The sequence below is a fragment of the Protopterus annectens genome, chromosome 4.part1 (assembly GCF_019279795.1).
Source record: "Protopterus annectens isolate FY-2018-M chromosome 4.part1, PAN1.0, whole genome shotgun sequence".
Classification (NCBI taxonomy): Eukaryota; Metazoa; Chordata; order Ceratodontiformes; family Protopteridae; genus Protopterus; species Protopterus annectens.
This window is the reverse complement of record NC_056734.1, coordinates 119,310,022-119,324,386: the sequence shown is the minus strand read 5'-3', so window position 1 is coordinate 119,324,386 and position 14,365 is coordinate 119,310,022. Positions and strand designations below refer to the sequence as shown.

The following is a 14,365-nucleotide window of genomic DNA, read 5'->3' as shown; positions in this document are numbered from 1 at the left end:
TGTTACAGGTAACTTAAATGCAAAAACGACAAACAGTAACTTTCTTTCAAGTGAAACAAGGAAATAAGTACAGTAAGCAATGCAGATATCACTAGGGATCCACAGAAGCGCTGAGAAGCCGCGTTTTAGGTGGAATTAGTGTTCCAGGGAAATAACAAGCATACAAACAAAGCTAGATTCAGCAGGCCTGGATCTAGTCTATGCTACAGCAAACAAGGTGTACCAATTTCAGTAAGATACAGTTCAAATATTCAGGCACTATAAACCTTTAACCAGAAATTCCCAGCTCAGAAGGGCAGAGTCCAGCCTCTCCTCCCACAAGAGTGCAGACCACGAACTTTCTTAATGTAAAATAACTGGCCTGAAGCCCAAGTGCATAAACCAGAACTAATACACTTTTGGAATAACAGACACTGAGCTCTCAATCAGCAGTTCCCAACTTAGAAGGATGAAAGCTACCTGTCCTGTCACCACAGTGCATGCTACAAACCTTCCTAATGTAAAACAACTGGTCTGAAGCCCAAGTGCTTAATCCAAAAGACTTAGAATGATAGCTATACTTTAATCAAGTTATTACCAAGCAGTAATAAATACAATTGAATACTTTAAAGAATGCTGCAGAGATTGTGCTTATTGACTGGTACTGGTGGACTGTAATGACAGAAGTTTGAGTGTCTTTTTATGGTTAAAATGTTCTGAAATGGGCAGTTTTGTCATAATTGGGTCATACATTGTTTCATCGCTGACTGGGAAAATTGTTCAAAACTACAAATTTAACACACATTCTAACAAGTGTAAATGTTTTCAATGTGCAACTAGCTGTTTTTGTTTATCAAACGGCACACTGTGTTGTAGAATCTGAAAGCGGTGTTAGTAGCGTAATTGCCTCTGGTGCAGAAGGCTGTGAATTATACTCCCACACCATGTAGATGGATTGCTGATATTGCAGTGCCCATATGATTGGTGTTATTTGGTGCACTATAAGGGGGCATAGGGGTTCTACACTCCTGAGTATGTCCTTTGTATGAGATGCCTAGTGACTATGAGCTTGCTCGTTTGTTATTGCAATATTACCAACTTAACGTTTTTTTAATGCAATACAGGCAATTAATTCTTCAAGGGCAGTAGGCACTGAATTTGCAGATAAAACATTGACATGTAAGGTTGTCTGCCAGTAGCAACCTCTTCATTAATTACAGATTTCTTTAATGTGGAATTCAGATGATTTTACTTCTGCAGAGATTGTGTGCATCGAGTAATATTGATGGATTGTAATGGCAGCAGTCTTAAGTGGCCTTTTATGGCTGACATTTTCTGAAATGTGCAGTTATTAATTCATACATTTGTTTCATTGCTTATTAAAAGAACGTTTAAAACTACAAATTTAAAATACATTCTAACAAGTGGTGCTGTATTATACAAGGAATATAATTTAATACAATCAGAAAGGTGAATCAAATAAATTCATGTATGCATGGCCCTAAAAAACGTGGTCTACTTCAAAACATTGAAATCTCATAACGTTGGAATTCATAACATTGAGACAATAACATTGAAAATTCAAAACACTGAAAACCCAAAACAATGAAACTTCAGAACATTGAAACTTAGTTTCATAACATTGAAAACTATATCGCACAAGTAAATGACATCCCCTCCACCTATAACACCTAACTAACAAGCACACTTTTGTTTCTGCAGGGGAGCAAGCCCCTCTGCACCCCCCAGTAAATTAAATATATCAACTCCAAGATTGCACTACAGTGGAAAAATGTTAATTTCCTAACCTTAGTGTATGGAGATCGTGATACAGTGAGGTTAGGAAATTAATTTTTTTCCACTGTAGTGCGATCTTGGAGTTGGTATATTTAATTTACGGGGCCCCCCACATGGGTGGTTCAGGGGGGCTTGTCCCCCTGCGGAAACATAGTAGAAACTGTGTTTGTTAATTAGGTGGTGTTATAGGTGGAGGGGATGTTATTTACATGTGCGTTGTAGTTTTCAATTTTATGAAGCACACTTTCAATGTTCTGAGTTTTCATTGTTTCGGGTTTTCAGTGTTTTGGAATTTTGATGATTTGGTTTCAGTGTTTTGAATTTCAACATTATGAAATTTCAATGTTTTGAAGTAGACCCAAAAAATGTGTGCAAGGAGTCTGTTTTAAAAATAGCATGAAAGTAAACTTAATTCTCCACTGGCCAGATGCATTTTCTATGAATATGGGTTTTCATGCCATTGCAATGAATGTGACTTTCAAGGGCAGAGACGTTTACTGCTCATGCTAAGTCTGTTTTCATTGTGAGACTATATTATTCGGTTATCAACTGGCTGGCTGTGTTTTTGCTATTTTATTTCAATATCTGTAATCATTGTAGAAGGAAATAAGAGAACAGTATGCATCGTAACTGGTGAGAAATAACCAAATAATGGAACACTGGAATGGCTGAGGAAGGGGCTGCTGCTGGGGGGTTGCTGCATGAGGGGGGGGGGGTCTATTACCCTGCCTAGGGCCCTATTTGATCATAATACGGCTCTGGTATTTAAAGAAGAAAATAAGTATGCAAAGGTAGTTGCAGTTAAACTGCATTACAAGGTATCTTTTTCTTCCTGTGCATTTAAATAACTTAAGGAAATGACTGGAGTGGCTTTCTTGGGGAGTGATCTACCTGTGGGTGTGGCTCAAATAGGGATATTTCATGAGTATGGTGTAGGTGGGGCTTAAGGGGTGCCGGAACACTACTTCGCCTAGGGTGCCATTTTGGCTAAGGCCGGCCCTGCCTTAAATCTAGAGGAAAGTGGTGGATCCAAAGGCAGACAGGCAGAAATGGCTGGCAAAAGAGCTTTAAAAGATATGTATGGCAGACCAGAATTCAGCAACCCATACAAATAAGAAAGAACAGTTGAAGTACTCATTAAGAGAGAGTCCTCCTGTTCATGCTTATGACACCAAACAGAAAATGTCTTCCACTTTGCAACATAACATTTTCTAATACTAGGTTTTCTGACCTCCTGCAAAATCTGAAGCATATCTTCAGAGAAATGGTGTTAAAAAGGAATTAAAACATTATCAGACAAAATGTAGGGTAAGAAGATGAGGGGAAATAAGACAGCCCTTATCCTGTGTGAGGACATCCATCCTGTGAGTTAAATTTTAAAGATTTCCCTTCAAGTGAAATAAAGGAGAAATCAGTCCTGCCTGAGCCAAAATGGACTTGCCAACAATATTTTGGGCCCGTCCCACATGATCTTGTGCAGGACCCTTGGCAAGAGGAAGAAAAGATCAGCATAGAGGAATATCCCTTTCCAAGGAAAAGACATGGCTTCCACTTTCCAAGCCAGAGGACTTACCACTCTAACAGAACCCGGGAAGTGGTCTGTTCAGAGTGGAGGCAAAACACATCTACTTGACGATTACCTCATCAATGTACAATGTCTAGAAACACCTTCCTGTGAAGCATCCATTTGTGAGAATCTGTCCTGGTCCTGCTCAGATTGTCTCACCAGATTGTGCTCTGAGGGAATATAACCTGCCTGAAACATCAAATGATGGAAGATATCAAAATTCTAAGCTATGATGGCCCATCTTCAAAGATGGTAAGATTTTGTGCCCCCTTGCGTATGTACCACATGACAGTAGTATTGTCCATGAAAATCCTAAGGACCTGGAAGCCAGAGAGAATACAAACCCTGAACAGCTAAATCAGAGCTCACTTTTCCTTGATGTTGATAAGGTCTTTCACCTACTGAGGAGACCAGACCCCCCTGGACCCTGATGTTAATGGAAGATCCTCAACACAGAAAGCCTCTGTAAAGAGCTCTTCAGTAGGGGGTAGGAACCTGAAAAGGTAGACCTGGATTCAGAGAAATCTGGTAAATCCAACATAGAAAATCCTTCTTGAGGCAAGAAAAGAAGGTATAGGAAAAAAAGTACAGAGATGCCACTTCTGCACGTGGCACTGGACCAAAGGAAACATAGAAATGCTATGAACCTCGGGGGGCTTGTAGAAATTCTCTTGTGGATATCACTTGTAAAAGAAGGAGAGTGTGAAAGAATGTTGTCAATGAGAAGACCTTGGGAGGATGAAGAGAAGCCATCATTGATAAGGTCTGAATCCTGCATCCCAGGAAAATTTGGTCCTGTGAAGCAGTCAGAATAGACTTCTTGAGATTGATAGTGAAAAGTGAAAAGTTTAATGAGCTCTGCAGCTATATAGCCAAACAAATTTTGAGTGTTCGAGTGTGTGTGTGTGTGTGTGTGTGTGTGTGTGTGTGTGTGTGTGTGTGTGTCTCTGTGTGTGTCTCTGTGTGTGTGTGTGTGTGGTCTAACAATTTGGCTTTAACATGTTCAGGGAGAGTCTGTAGCCTAAGCAGATATGACAGCACCCAAATTATGGGGTAGATATTTTTTAAAGTGATGTTTTGATAATGGCTTAGTTTTTACTATTAGTTTGAACCAGTTTTTATTGTTGTCTAACTTTAAACTACTAACTCCAAGGCAAAAAACACAGCATCAATGGGACCAGACGGTGTCCCGGGGTGCGTCCTACATGAACTCCAAGAAGAGCTAAACCCAAACATAAAATTACTGTTCAATCTCAGCCTTACTACAGGCTATGTGCCCAAAGAGTGGCATACAGCAACAGTGGTCCCTCTCCATAAAGGTGGTGCCTCAATGGATCCTGGAAACTATTGTCCCATAAGCCTGACTAGCTTGGTCTGCAAAGCTATGGAAAGGATCATCATGGACCTCATAAATAAAGATATTGGGGACCTACAGACACTGGATCCTACCCAGTTCGGCTTTGTTAAGGGCAGATCCTGCCTCTTAAACCTGGTTGATTTCTTTGAAACGGTCACCAAGGCCATTGACGAGGGGAAGGTGGTCCACACAGCCTACCTGGACCTCGCAAAAGCCTTCGATACAATACCGCACTCGGACATTATAGATAAGTTCACCAGCTTAAATATAAACCCCTATATGTCACTAGATGGATTGCTAACTGGCTCAAGGACAGAACCCACATGGTTAGAATTGCTGGAGCCATGTCAGACTCCAAACCAGTTACAAGTGGTGTCCCACAAGGCTCAGTCCTGGGACCTCTCTTGTTCGGTATATATTTCTCGGAGGTACAGGCCAACATGGAAGGACTGTGGCTGACCAAGTTCGCAGATGACTGCAAACTGGGCGCCATAATCGACTCTCCAGCCAACACAAGCATCCTCCAAAAGGGCCACATAGAAACAGACAACTGGTGCCAGAGCCATGGCCTCAAGCTAAATGCCAAAAAGTGTATAGTCATCCCCTTTGGCACAAACAAAGTGCCCACAAATTACCACATAGGTGGTAATCCATTAAGTACAGAAGAAGTAATTAGGGACCTGGGGACCCAAGTTGATAGCAATCTCTCATTTGACAACCACGTGGCCAAAATGGTTAGAAAAACATTTTATATAGCCCACCTAATCATGAAGGGATTCACATCTAGAGCTGGGAGGTCATTGTGCCTCTTTACTCATCCCACATCAGGCCCATAATTGAGTACAATGCCCCTTTTGGGATGTACCTTACCAGACACCTGCAGCAACTGGAAAGACCCCAAAGTACCTCACCAAGAGGATCAAAGGGCTCAAACAGATGCCATATGCTGCCCGGTTAAAGAAACTCCAGCTCTACTCAGTGGCATACCGCCTGTTCAGAGGCGATCTGTGCCTGATGTATAAAGCCATGTCCAACCCGGAATTAATGGACATGCTGCACCTCAGAAAATCCAAATCCCATCGAGCCACGCTCGAGAGACTTGAACCTCAGCACTGAAATAAATAGGACATGCTGGAGGGACAGATTCATAACCCAGAGGCTTCCTTCACTCTGGAATAAAATTCCAGTCCAGGTTAGGCAGAGTCCCTCATTGACTCTCTTCAAGAGGAATCTTGATGAGTGGATGGGAGATCGTAGGTTTACCCCGGGTATCACTTCTGTGTCACTGTTAGACAGAGGCACAGTCTACTAACCTCGAAAAAGGGCATAGCAAAATAAATTTAAAATGGGTGGCGAAAGCCAAACACATTCTGGCTAGACTTATAAATGCCCTAGGGCAGATAGCCTAGTATGAACCTATGAACCTATAATGTGTTAACTGATTAATTAAGACCTATGTGCATTCACTTCCTATTTAAGTCCAAGGTGCTTTTTTTTTTTTATTATTTTGTTCTGAACGTCCCAAGTTGTAGGGATGAAAACACTCAACTTTTCACCTTTGTTTTACAATAAATCTTTATACATTCATTTTCTTGGCTGGATGTACTTTCTAGTCCCATTTTTTTGTTTTCTGGGAGATATTAACAACATTGAAATATACTTTCTCGAGTTTTTTGGAACCTGTTTTTGTCCTGGGACAAAGTGAACCCACTACTGTTTCTTATCCAGACTAGTTGAGGGTGGTGCCTGGATATCTGACAATACAGTCCATCCATCCATCCTCAACCCCTTTTTCCCCATTTTTCACATGGGGTTGGGGGTGTCACTTCAATAGTGACAGTCATCTACCTCTAAAACATTCCTGTGGTTATATGCAGTCTCAATGGGCCATAAAGGCTTGCAGTCTGCACTCTTGTGACTTAGAAGTACATGTACTGGCTATGGGTGTGAAGGGGAAAGGTGGGTGTGTTGCTGCGCAAGCTAATGTCTAAGGTTTTTTTTTTAATCTTTAGCCTGGGTGGCTTAGAAAGTGCAATATTAACAACCTTGTGATAGACTGGTTTAGTGAAGTGCTCTGTGTGTATGCATACTGTCCTTATCAAACATGTTCTATGTTGAGAAGGTATCCTCCAAGTTAAGTAAATAATTAACGCTTCTCACATACTGAATCACTGTTAGGTAGTAATACAGAGTTTATGGCATGCATAAGGCAGTTACTATGCTGCCACAAAATACCTAGTGCTATCAGGCTACAGAATGGGTAAAAGCTGACAGATTCCATACTGACCACTGTAAATGAAGGGATTATAACAATAAAAAACAGATTAATAGCTTACTCTTGGTATAACATAGATAGAGCTAATTGACTGAACTAGAAAAAGAGGACATGGGATATGGCTAAAGGATACAAGTATAAGAGCTATGACTTTATAAAGACAAAAGCCTGGTACCAAGTACTTTCACTCACTGTTGGTCCTTACATGTAAATCGAGGAAGGCCTGACAGCTAGCATTTAAAAGTTCAATGAAAAAAATACCAAGTCAGGAAACAGATTATGCCTGTTTAATCTACGAAATATCATCAGAATTTAAACTTCTCTCTCATTCTACCTTAAAAGTTACACTCAGACCTGTCATGCAGAAACCAATTACCAATATGCAAGACAAAACAAATAAAATCCACTCCCATCTATTTATTTTCCAAATCACTTGTCAGTATTAGGGATTGCAGGTTGCAATAGTGTCAAGTTAATTACGACAAACCCCACTTCCCTGTTCCTGGCCACAGTCTTCAGTTCATCCTGTAGGATCTCAAAAGCATTCTAAAGTGAGCAAAAAGGTGCTGATGGATTACCTTCAATAAATATCTGCAACACCTCAATTTGTTCCTCTCAATTGATAGAAGTAGTATTTCTTCTTAGAGATCAGGTCTTCACACACACTGTCTCGTGGGAGATTAGATTTCTTCACAGGGTGGTTGGATTAATTGTACCACTATTATCTGCAAGCTCATCTGTTTGGTCACTACCCAAAGTTCATGATCAAAGGAGAGGAAGATGACAAACTACCAGTAAAATGAGAGCGTCCTCCTATGACTCAGCTCTCACTGCCACTCTGTACTCCCAAGTACAACGCATGCAGCACTGCTGCTACTGCACCCATCCCCTAGTCGATCCCTCAGCCTCCTCTAAACCCCCTTACTAATGAATAAAAGCTCAAGGTGCTTATAATCCACCTTACTTATTCTTCAAGTGCAGAAAGCGATGCACTCTTTTGGCACAGAAGTGCTACTTTCCAAACCATTCTTCTTCACATAAAGCTATAAAGTGTTCCACTGCACACTAGTGATCCATCACCTGAGGCAAGAATGGCCATGTTATACAGAAATAACAAAATGCAATAATGATCCCTATCTAGACACTTTCTGAATTCTGCATACACAACTATATCTTGGACAGGACAGGAAGCAAGGTTCATTCAAAGAGTCTTAGGTCCACCTTAAAAGTATTAAACAACGTCATAAATGCAGACACAACTTTCATTTTGCAAACACAGGAACAGAACACATGCACTTAAGTGACCTAGAAATCCTGCATTATTGTACAACATCCTATGGCACATTCTTGGGTTATGTGGTCCCATTCCTTCTTCCAAGTCCATAACAGACTTGTACATAGTGCACTTCAGTTCACTAACCACCTCCTTTGTAGTCATTTCTCCATATGTCCAGTCACTATTCTTGTTTAGATCCATTTACCCCTTTCAAGACAGACTCTATTCAAGAGAAAAAGAGAAGACTTAATTTATGAATTCTGCCTGCTACAAAGCACCGATATGTCTTTGTCCTTAAATGGGGCCTGTGTTTCAACCCATACCTTCCTCTTTTTACTTAAAACTTAAATAGCAAATCAGTTTTGGTTACTCTGAAGACCAACTCTTACATTGTTGCCATTTATGCCTTCCCCATTCCCCCTAGATATTTGTTTTATCATCACTTCATAAGCTTCCCTACCAAACTTCCCTTCCATTTCAAACTCCTATAAACTTTTAATCTTCCCAAATTAAACTCCTGTAAACTTTTAATCTTCCCAAATTCTCCCCATAATTATAAAAAGGTTTGGGAGTTCCTCGGTGTCTTACACTTCCGACACCATGGTCACTACCCACAGTTTTGTTTGAGTATAACTTTCTCACAGTCGCATTAGGACGTTAAGATCATGCTACAACTTTCCTAAGGGCATGTCTTACAGTTCTGTTATCCTTTACCTCACCATGAAGGGGATTCTGTAAACAACCTCTGTGCATAATGTGTAGCCACTTCCAGTTTCCACTGTGACCCCCTAAGCGTCCTCTCTTTTCTCATCTCTTCTTTTATAGACAAGATTATACCTTCAGCTAATCTTTCTTATTTTTCCTATATACTGCAGACTCTGCTTGCTTCCCCTTCATTTATAACATTCTCTCACTAACACCCTAACAAGACTTCATATTCCGTAAAGTGCCATAAAGCAGGGTTTTTTTTAACCTAGAGTACAGACAGTAGAACTCACTGCATCACTCCTTTTTACCTCGACCATAGTAATAATGGCTATATGTCTTTCTTCCCATTTACTATTATCTGCTTAACTACTGTATCTAATGAAATATATGTTAACTACTGTATCTAATAAAATATATACATCACAAACTGTGATCACCTGGAGGACAACAATATTTCCCCTGTGGATTTCTTGTATGCCCCCTTGGCTAATTTAAATGCTTGATGATGAAGCATGTAAACCCCTCACTTAAGATCCTAGCTTCCCCTCCAAGGCAGACACACCCCAATGTAGACCTACAAGCTCATGTACATTTATCTCTTTTGCCCTACTCAGCTAAGACTAGCGCTCACACTCTTAAAACCATGAGAACGTTTGCTTGCTGCTGTCACACAATCACCTGTTTGCTCCCACCCATGCAATCTTTTGCTCCACAAATGGTGCAAGACTGAACATGCCACTTCCTTTAGGTATGGCTGGACCATCTTGATACTCTTTCATTTAACAACAGCATCTGTAAAAGAACTGTTCATTACAGCAAGTGTTTTGCTAATAAACTATGGATATTTTCCTGAACTTCCCCATTTCTGACTGGTAATAGAGGCTTGCACTGCTATCCTACATATATTCTACAAAAAATTGAAAAGTCCCCCCCCCCCTTTTAACCTGTCCATTGATGAAAATGGTTTCTTTTTGAAATTCCGAATCAACTTCGGTCGCCTATTCAGAATGTCGACCCAAAATGCTGAATTTGGAATTTATAAACAGCAACCAAGGAGAAAATGAATATATTGACATCCATAGTTCAATGTATTCGACAGAGCAGAAGGTGACATCACTCACTTCCTGCTATGCACATCAACGTACTGATTCACTCTACAGTCAAAAGGTATGTTAATTCTACTATTTTGAAGGGGTGCTGTGCCCCCCACACCCCCTGCAGATTAAATATGCCAACTCCAAGATCACATTACAGTGAGGAAATGGCTAATTTCCTGTTCCTTACTGAACTGCGATCTCCCTGCACAACGTAGAACCCAAACACTCTAACTATACTACCCGTTCCAACTTGCAAACTGTCATTTGACCACATGCCAGTTGACCAATGCAGTTTCAAGGTTTTCAATGTAAACCGATGAAAACACTATTCCCATTTATGATACTGATGACTCGGATTTGGGAATGAAGTGAAATAAATCAGACATATTATGAAAATGAAGAATCAAGTGGTGTGTGTGTGTGTGTCTGTATATGGACAGCTACCTATCATGGTACCCCCTCAAGAGAACACTAAAGAAACTCCAAGGATTCTGAGGATTGACAAACAGTAGCAAAAGTGCATGTCCTGCTTTCTATTAATTGGGGATGAAGAAATAACATCTCTTTCAGGATGTGCTCATCACCCAAATCCCAACTCTACACTCTCTGCTACAAGTACTTCACAAACTGGCAGCTGCATACTTAAGGTATCGGATGACTCAAAAGAAGGGATAATGGATCTATTAGCACAGTGCACCCTTTACATGTGATGAGTTCCAAAAAAAGGTTCTGTCATGGTTTGCTTGGTGAGAAAAGCACAAGACAAAATGTTATTTTTCCAGTTTTCATGCAACTTTCTTTTTATTATCAGTATCTCCACTGCCACTCTCTAACCCCTAATTTCCATCAGCAGTTTTTCAGAGTCTTTCTAGGTTTCCATCTCTGCCACACTATTTCTTCAGCAATTTACATTTTTTTGTAATTCTGAGTTAGGTTGGCCTGAAGGCTAGTTCTGATGGGCAGGAGGCCTTCTGCCATATATACAGTTAAGACACAAATGGAAGTGTTAACACAGATGTTTAAGTTCCACAAAGTCTGCATTCTGCCATTATAGCCTCCATCTTAAGCAAACCTTATTCACCTTTTCCCCAATGAGCAATGTTATCTTCTCCCATTCTCCACCTTCCACTACTGCTTCACATTTAGTTTTATTTGTTCTTCTTTCCTTCTACCTATACACTCTTTCCATTCTCCTGCACTCCTCTTCAACTGCCATGGCATAAATATGATTAATGCTTCATAATCCGCGGTGGTGGTGCTGCGGTAGCATTGTCGCTTCACATAAGACGCTGTCCAGTTCGATTCTCAGCTAGAGTGTCTTCTGCGTGGAGACATGCGTGAATGGGCATACCTTCGTTGAAGGTTGTGCGTCAGGGCTGGTAACTCGGCACGTAAAAATCAACTACCAATCATTAGCGGACCGGAGTTTCGCTGTGGCAACCCCTAACCGGGAAAAAGCCAAAAAACACAACAACCACAACAAACTAAAAGGAACTTTCACTTCTCAATTTTAGGCATTACCTTGCCAATTACAATACAAATAGCTGGAATAATTTCCTCCTTTTCTTCCACCATAAAACACACAAATACCTATGCATAAATAACTGTATGGTCTTTCAGTGTACATCCATTTCGTTTTTGCCACTCTAGCATACACAGGCAAACTTTTTTTTTTTTTTTTAACATACAGAAACTGCTTCTTCTCTAAGGTTTCAACTAGAACGGTACAGTTTACCGATCAATATAATTATCCAAATGAAACACTTGGGAAAATATAGCAAAATAATCATCAATTTCCAGAAAAGGACACTTCTGTACGTGAGTTAGAATTAGAAGCACAGCCCATTTTAAGAAAGTCTAACATTTAATATGAAAGCAGTTTAACTTGTTCCTCCATTACTTCAGCACACATCATTCTTAAGTGTTACCCAAAGATACATATGTTCTGCTTCATGTCTTACTTTTCAGAAACCTGATGATTTCTTCAACTGGTCTAAAGCCACAAAGTCCTTCAAATGGAGTAAGTGCAATTGCCATTTCAGGCTTGTGGTTGCTATCTGGATAATGCTCAGGAAACTGTGCATGGAGTTTAACTGCTAATTCCTAGAGAAAAACAGAGACCAATTAATCTTTTCTATGGTAACAGCAATAAAAGGATGTCACAGCAATTTCAGGTTGCTTGATCAGGAAAAAGATGTATGTCTATATTAAATAAAACTACATATAATGTTTGTGTATGTGGTTTTCCTAAACTCTAAGCTGCCCAGCAAAATCAAGGACTACAGTGATAGAAGAGTGAAAGTTCCCCCCACTAAAGACTTAAAATAAGTAACAATGCACAACAGTTGAGTTTCACAGAACGTTCTTGTCAGTAATTCAGAAAGATGAACAGTTTCATTCAGCAATGGGAAAAATGTACACTTTTTTTGTAATTCTGAGTTAGGTTGGCCTTAAGGCTAGTTCTGATGGGCAGGAGGCCATCTGCCATATATACAGTTAAGACACAAATGGAAGTGTTAACACAGATGATTTAAGTTCCACAAAGTCTGCATTCTGCCATTATAGCCTCCATCTTAAGCAAACCTTATTCACCTTTTCCCCAATGCAAACTTATTTACCACAGCTGTGTACTGCAAATGAATAGGATGCATTTGGTTGATGAATGGACTGAAACAAACACTATGATGCAAACAAAATATATTTAAAAATAATTAAAATTGTGCATTTCATGCAAAGGCATTTCTTGTGTATAAATATGCAAAAGTATCAGTAAATGAAAAAAATCTATTAAATTAACCAATAACTTGCACAAAAACTATTATACTTCAAGATGGCAGGAGCAATGTACAAGGCAGGAGAAGTGTCTGAATTATTTAGACTAATGATTCTTAACTCATTTAAACATAATGGTTCCAAGAATTTCTCTGCGTTCAGTCATCTGCTGCTTATTATTTATACCAATAAGAAAAACTTGTTACGTATGCTAGGCAATCAGTCTACAGACTATTACAAACCTAGCCAATGAACAACATTCAAATATTCCCTCCAACCTCGGAAAGATGACAACACAAGATTAAGTGGGGGTGGAGGCTGAGCTATGCATTGACATGACGTAAAGGTTTGGCCAAGAAGTGGGTGAATACTCTGGGATAGGATTCAATCCACCAATGTGCTGACATTTATCTGTAAACAGCAAGAAAAAGCAGAATAGCTGGTAAAAGAATCCAAACATGTAGACAAACCAGCCAGGCAGAGTGGATAAAAACTCTAATCCAAATCACTGGACAAGAACAAATTAAAACTAATGAGCGCTTTCACACCTTCAAAGTGCTTCATCAGATCTAACATCAACTGTTTAAACAGCCCTCTCATCTCTTCAAACCACGTGGCCTGAGGGTTGGTCTTAGAGGTATATACTCATTAAGCCCTTTACCACATGTAGCCCTTAACAATAAAATTAACAATCTCTAGACACAATGTGTAAGTTCTAACATCACCCTCTCTCATATCTAACCTCAACCAGTCTGTTACCATAAACATGAAGCTATGCAAAGTCCCTTCTGATTTAACGTGTTTAGACCAAGCACTATTCAAACAGTTTATTGATGCTCTCTAACCCTATCCTTCAAATATCACAAACATCCTCGCCTGGCCTTTTGTGGTGATGACTTGTCCATCTCCCACCTGATACCACTGAAAAAATAAGGAGTATCTCTATCTAATCTACGTGATATTACTTCATTTTGTGCCTCATAAATAATAGACTTCTTGTATCCTCTCTGAGTTAACTTACCAGCTAAACTTTCAAAGGCCTCAAACATATCACTATCTCAGTCATGTAGTCTAGCACATCTCAAAATCTGTCTTTTTACAACATTCTGTTTAACAAATCTGGGGTGCATGCTGCGGGTATGTAAGGTGTTATTCCTCTTACAGCCTTTCATAAACAACTGAGTACTCAGTACACCTGACAGATTATTAATCCTTGCATCTAAAAACTCAATGGAATCCACAGCAAAACTCGAGGTAAATTTTAAAAATTAAGTGCTATTCTGTAAATAAAACACAAACTCTCTCAAAGAATCAATAGACCCCGACCAAATAAAAAAATAAATCAACAAAACACCCATAAAAGAAAATATTAACAAAAAACAGATTGGGAGTCTGAGCATGTTTTGAACAAAGTGTGCAAGCACAGCATTAGTGTAGCTGTTCGCACAAACCATGCCCATAGCTACTTCCACATCTTGTCTGCAAAAACAAACACATTGTTACTAAGAACAACATCCAACAAAGCACAAATTAAATA

General features: G+C 39.7%; 1 protein-coding gene across 2 annotated transcripts in view; it reads right to left on the bottom strand.

The window, feature by feature from the left end:
- Nucleotides 1-14,365, bottom strand: part of MPI (mannose phosphate isomerase) — a 234,301-nt gene that overhangs the window by 129,835 nt on the left and 90,101 nt on the right. For both annotated transcript variants that reach the window (XM_044070020.1, XM_044070021.1), the window contains one exon: nucleotides 12,018-12,159. In XM_044070020.1, the coding sequence (XP_043925955.1) occupies nucleotides 12,018-12,159 (142 nt within the window). The remainder of the gene's footprint in view (nucleotides 1-12,017; nucleotides 12,160-14,365) is intronic.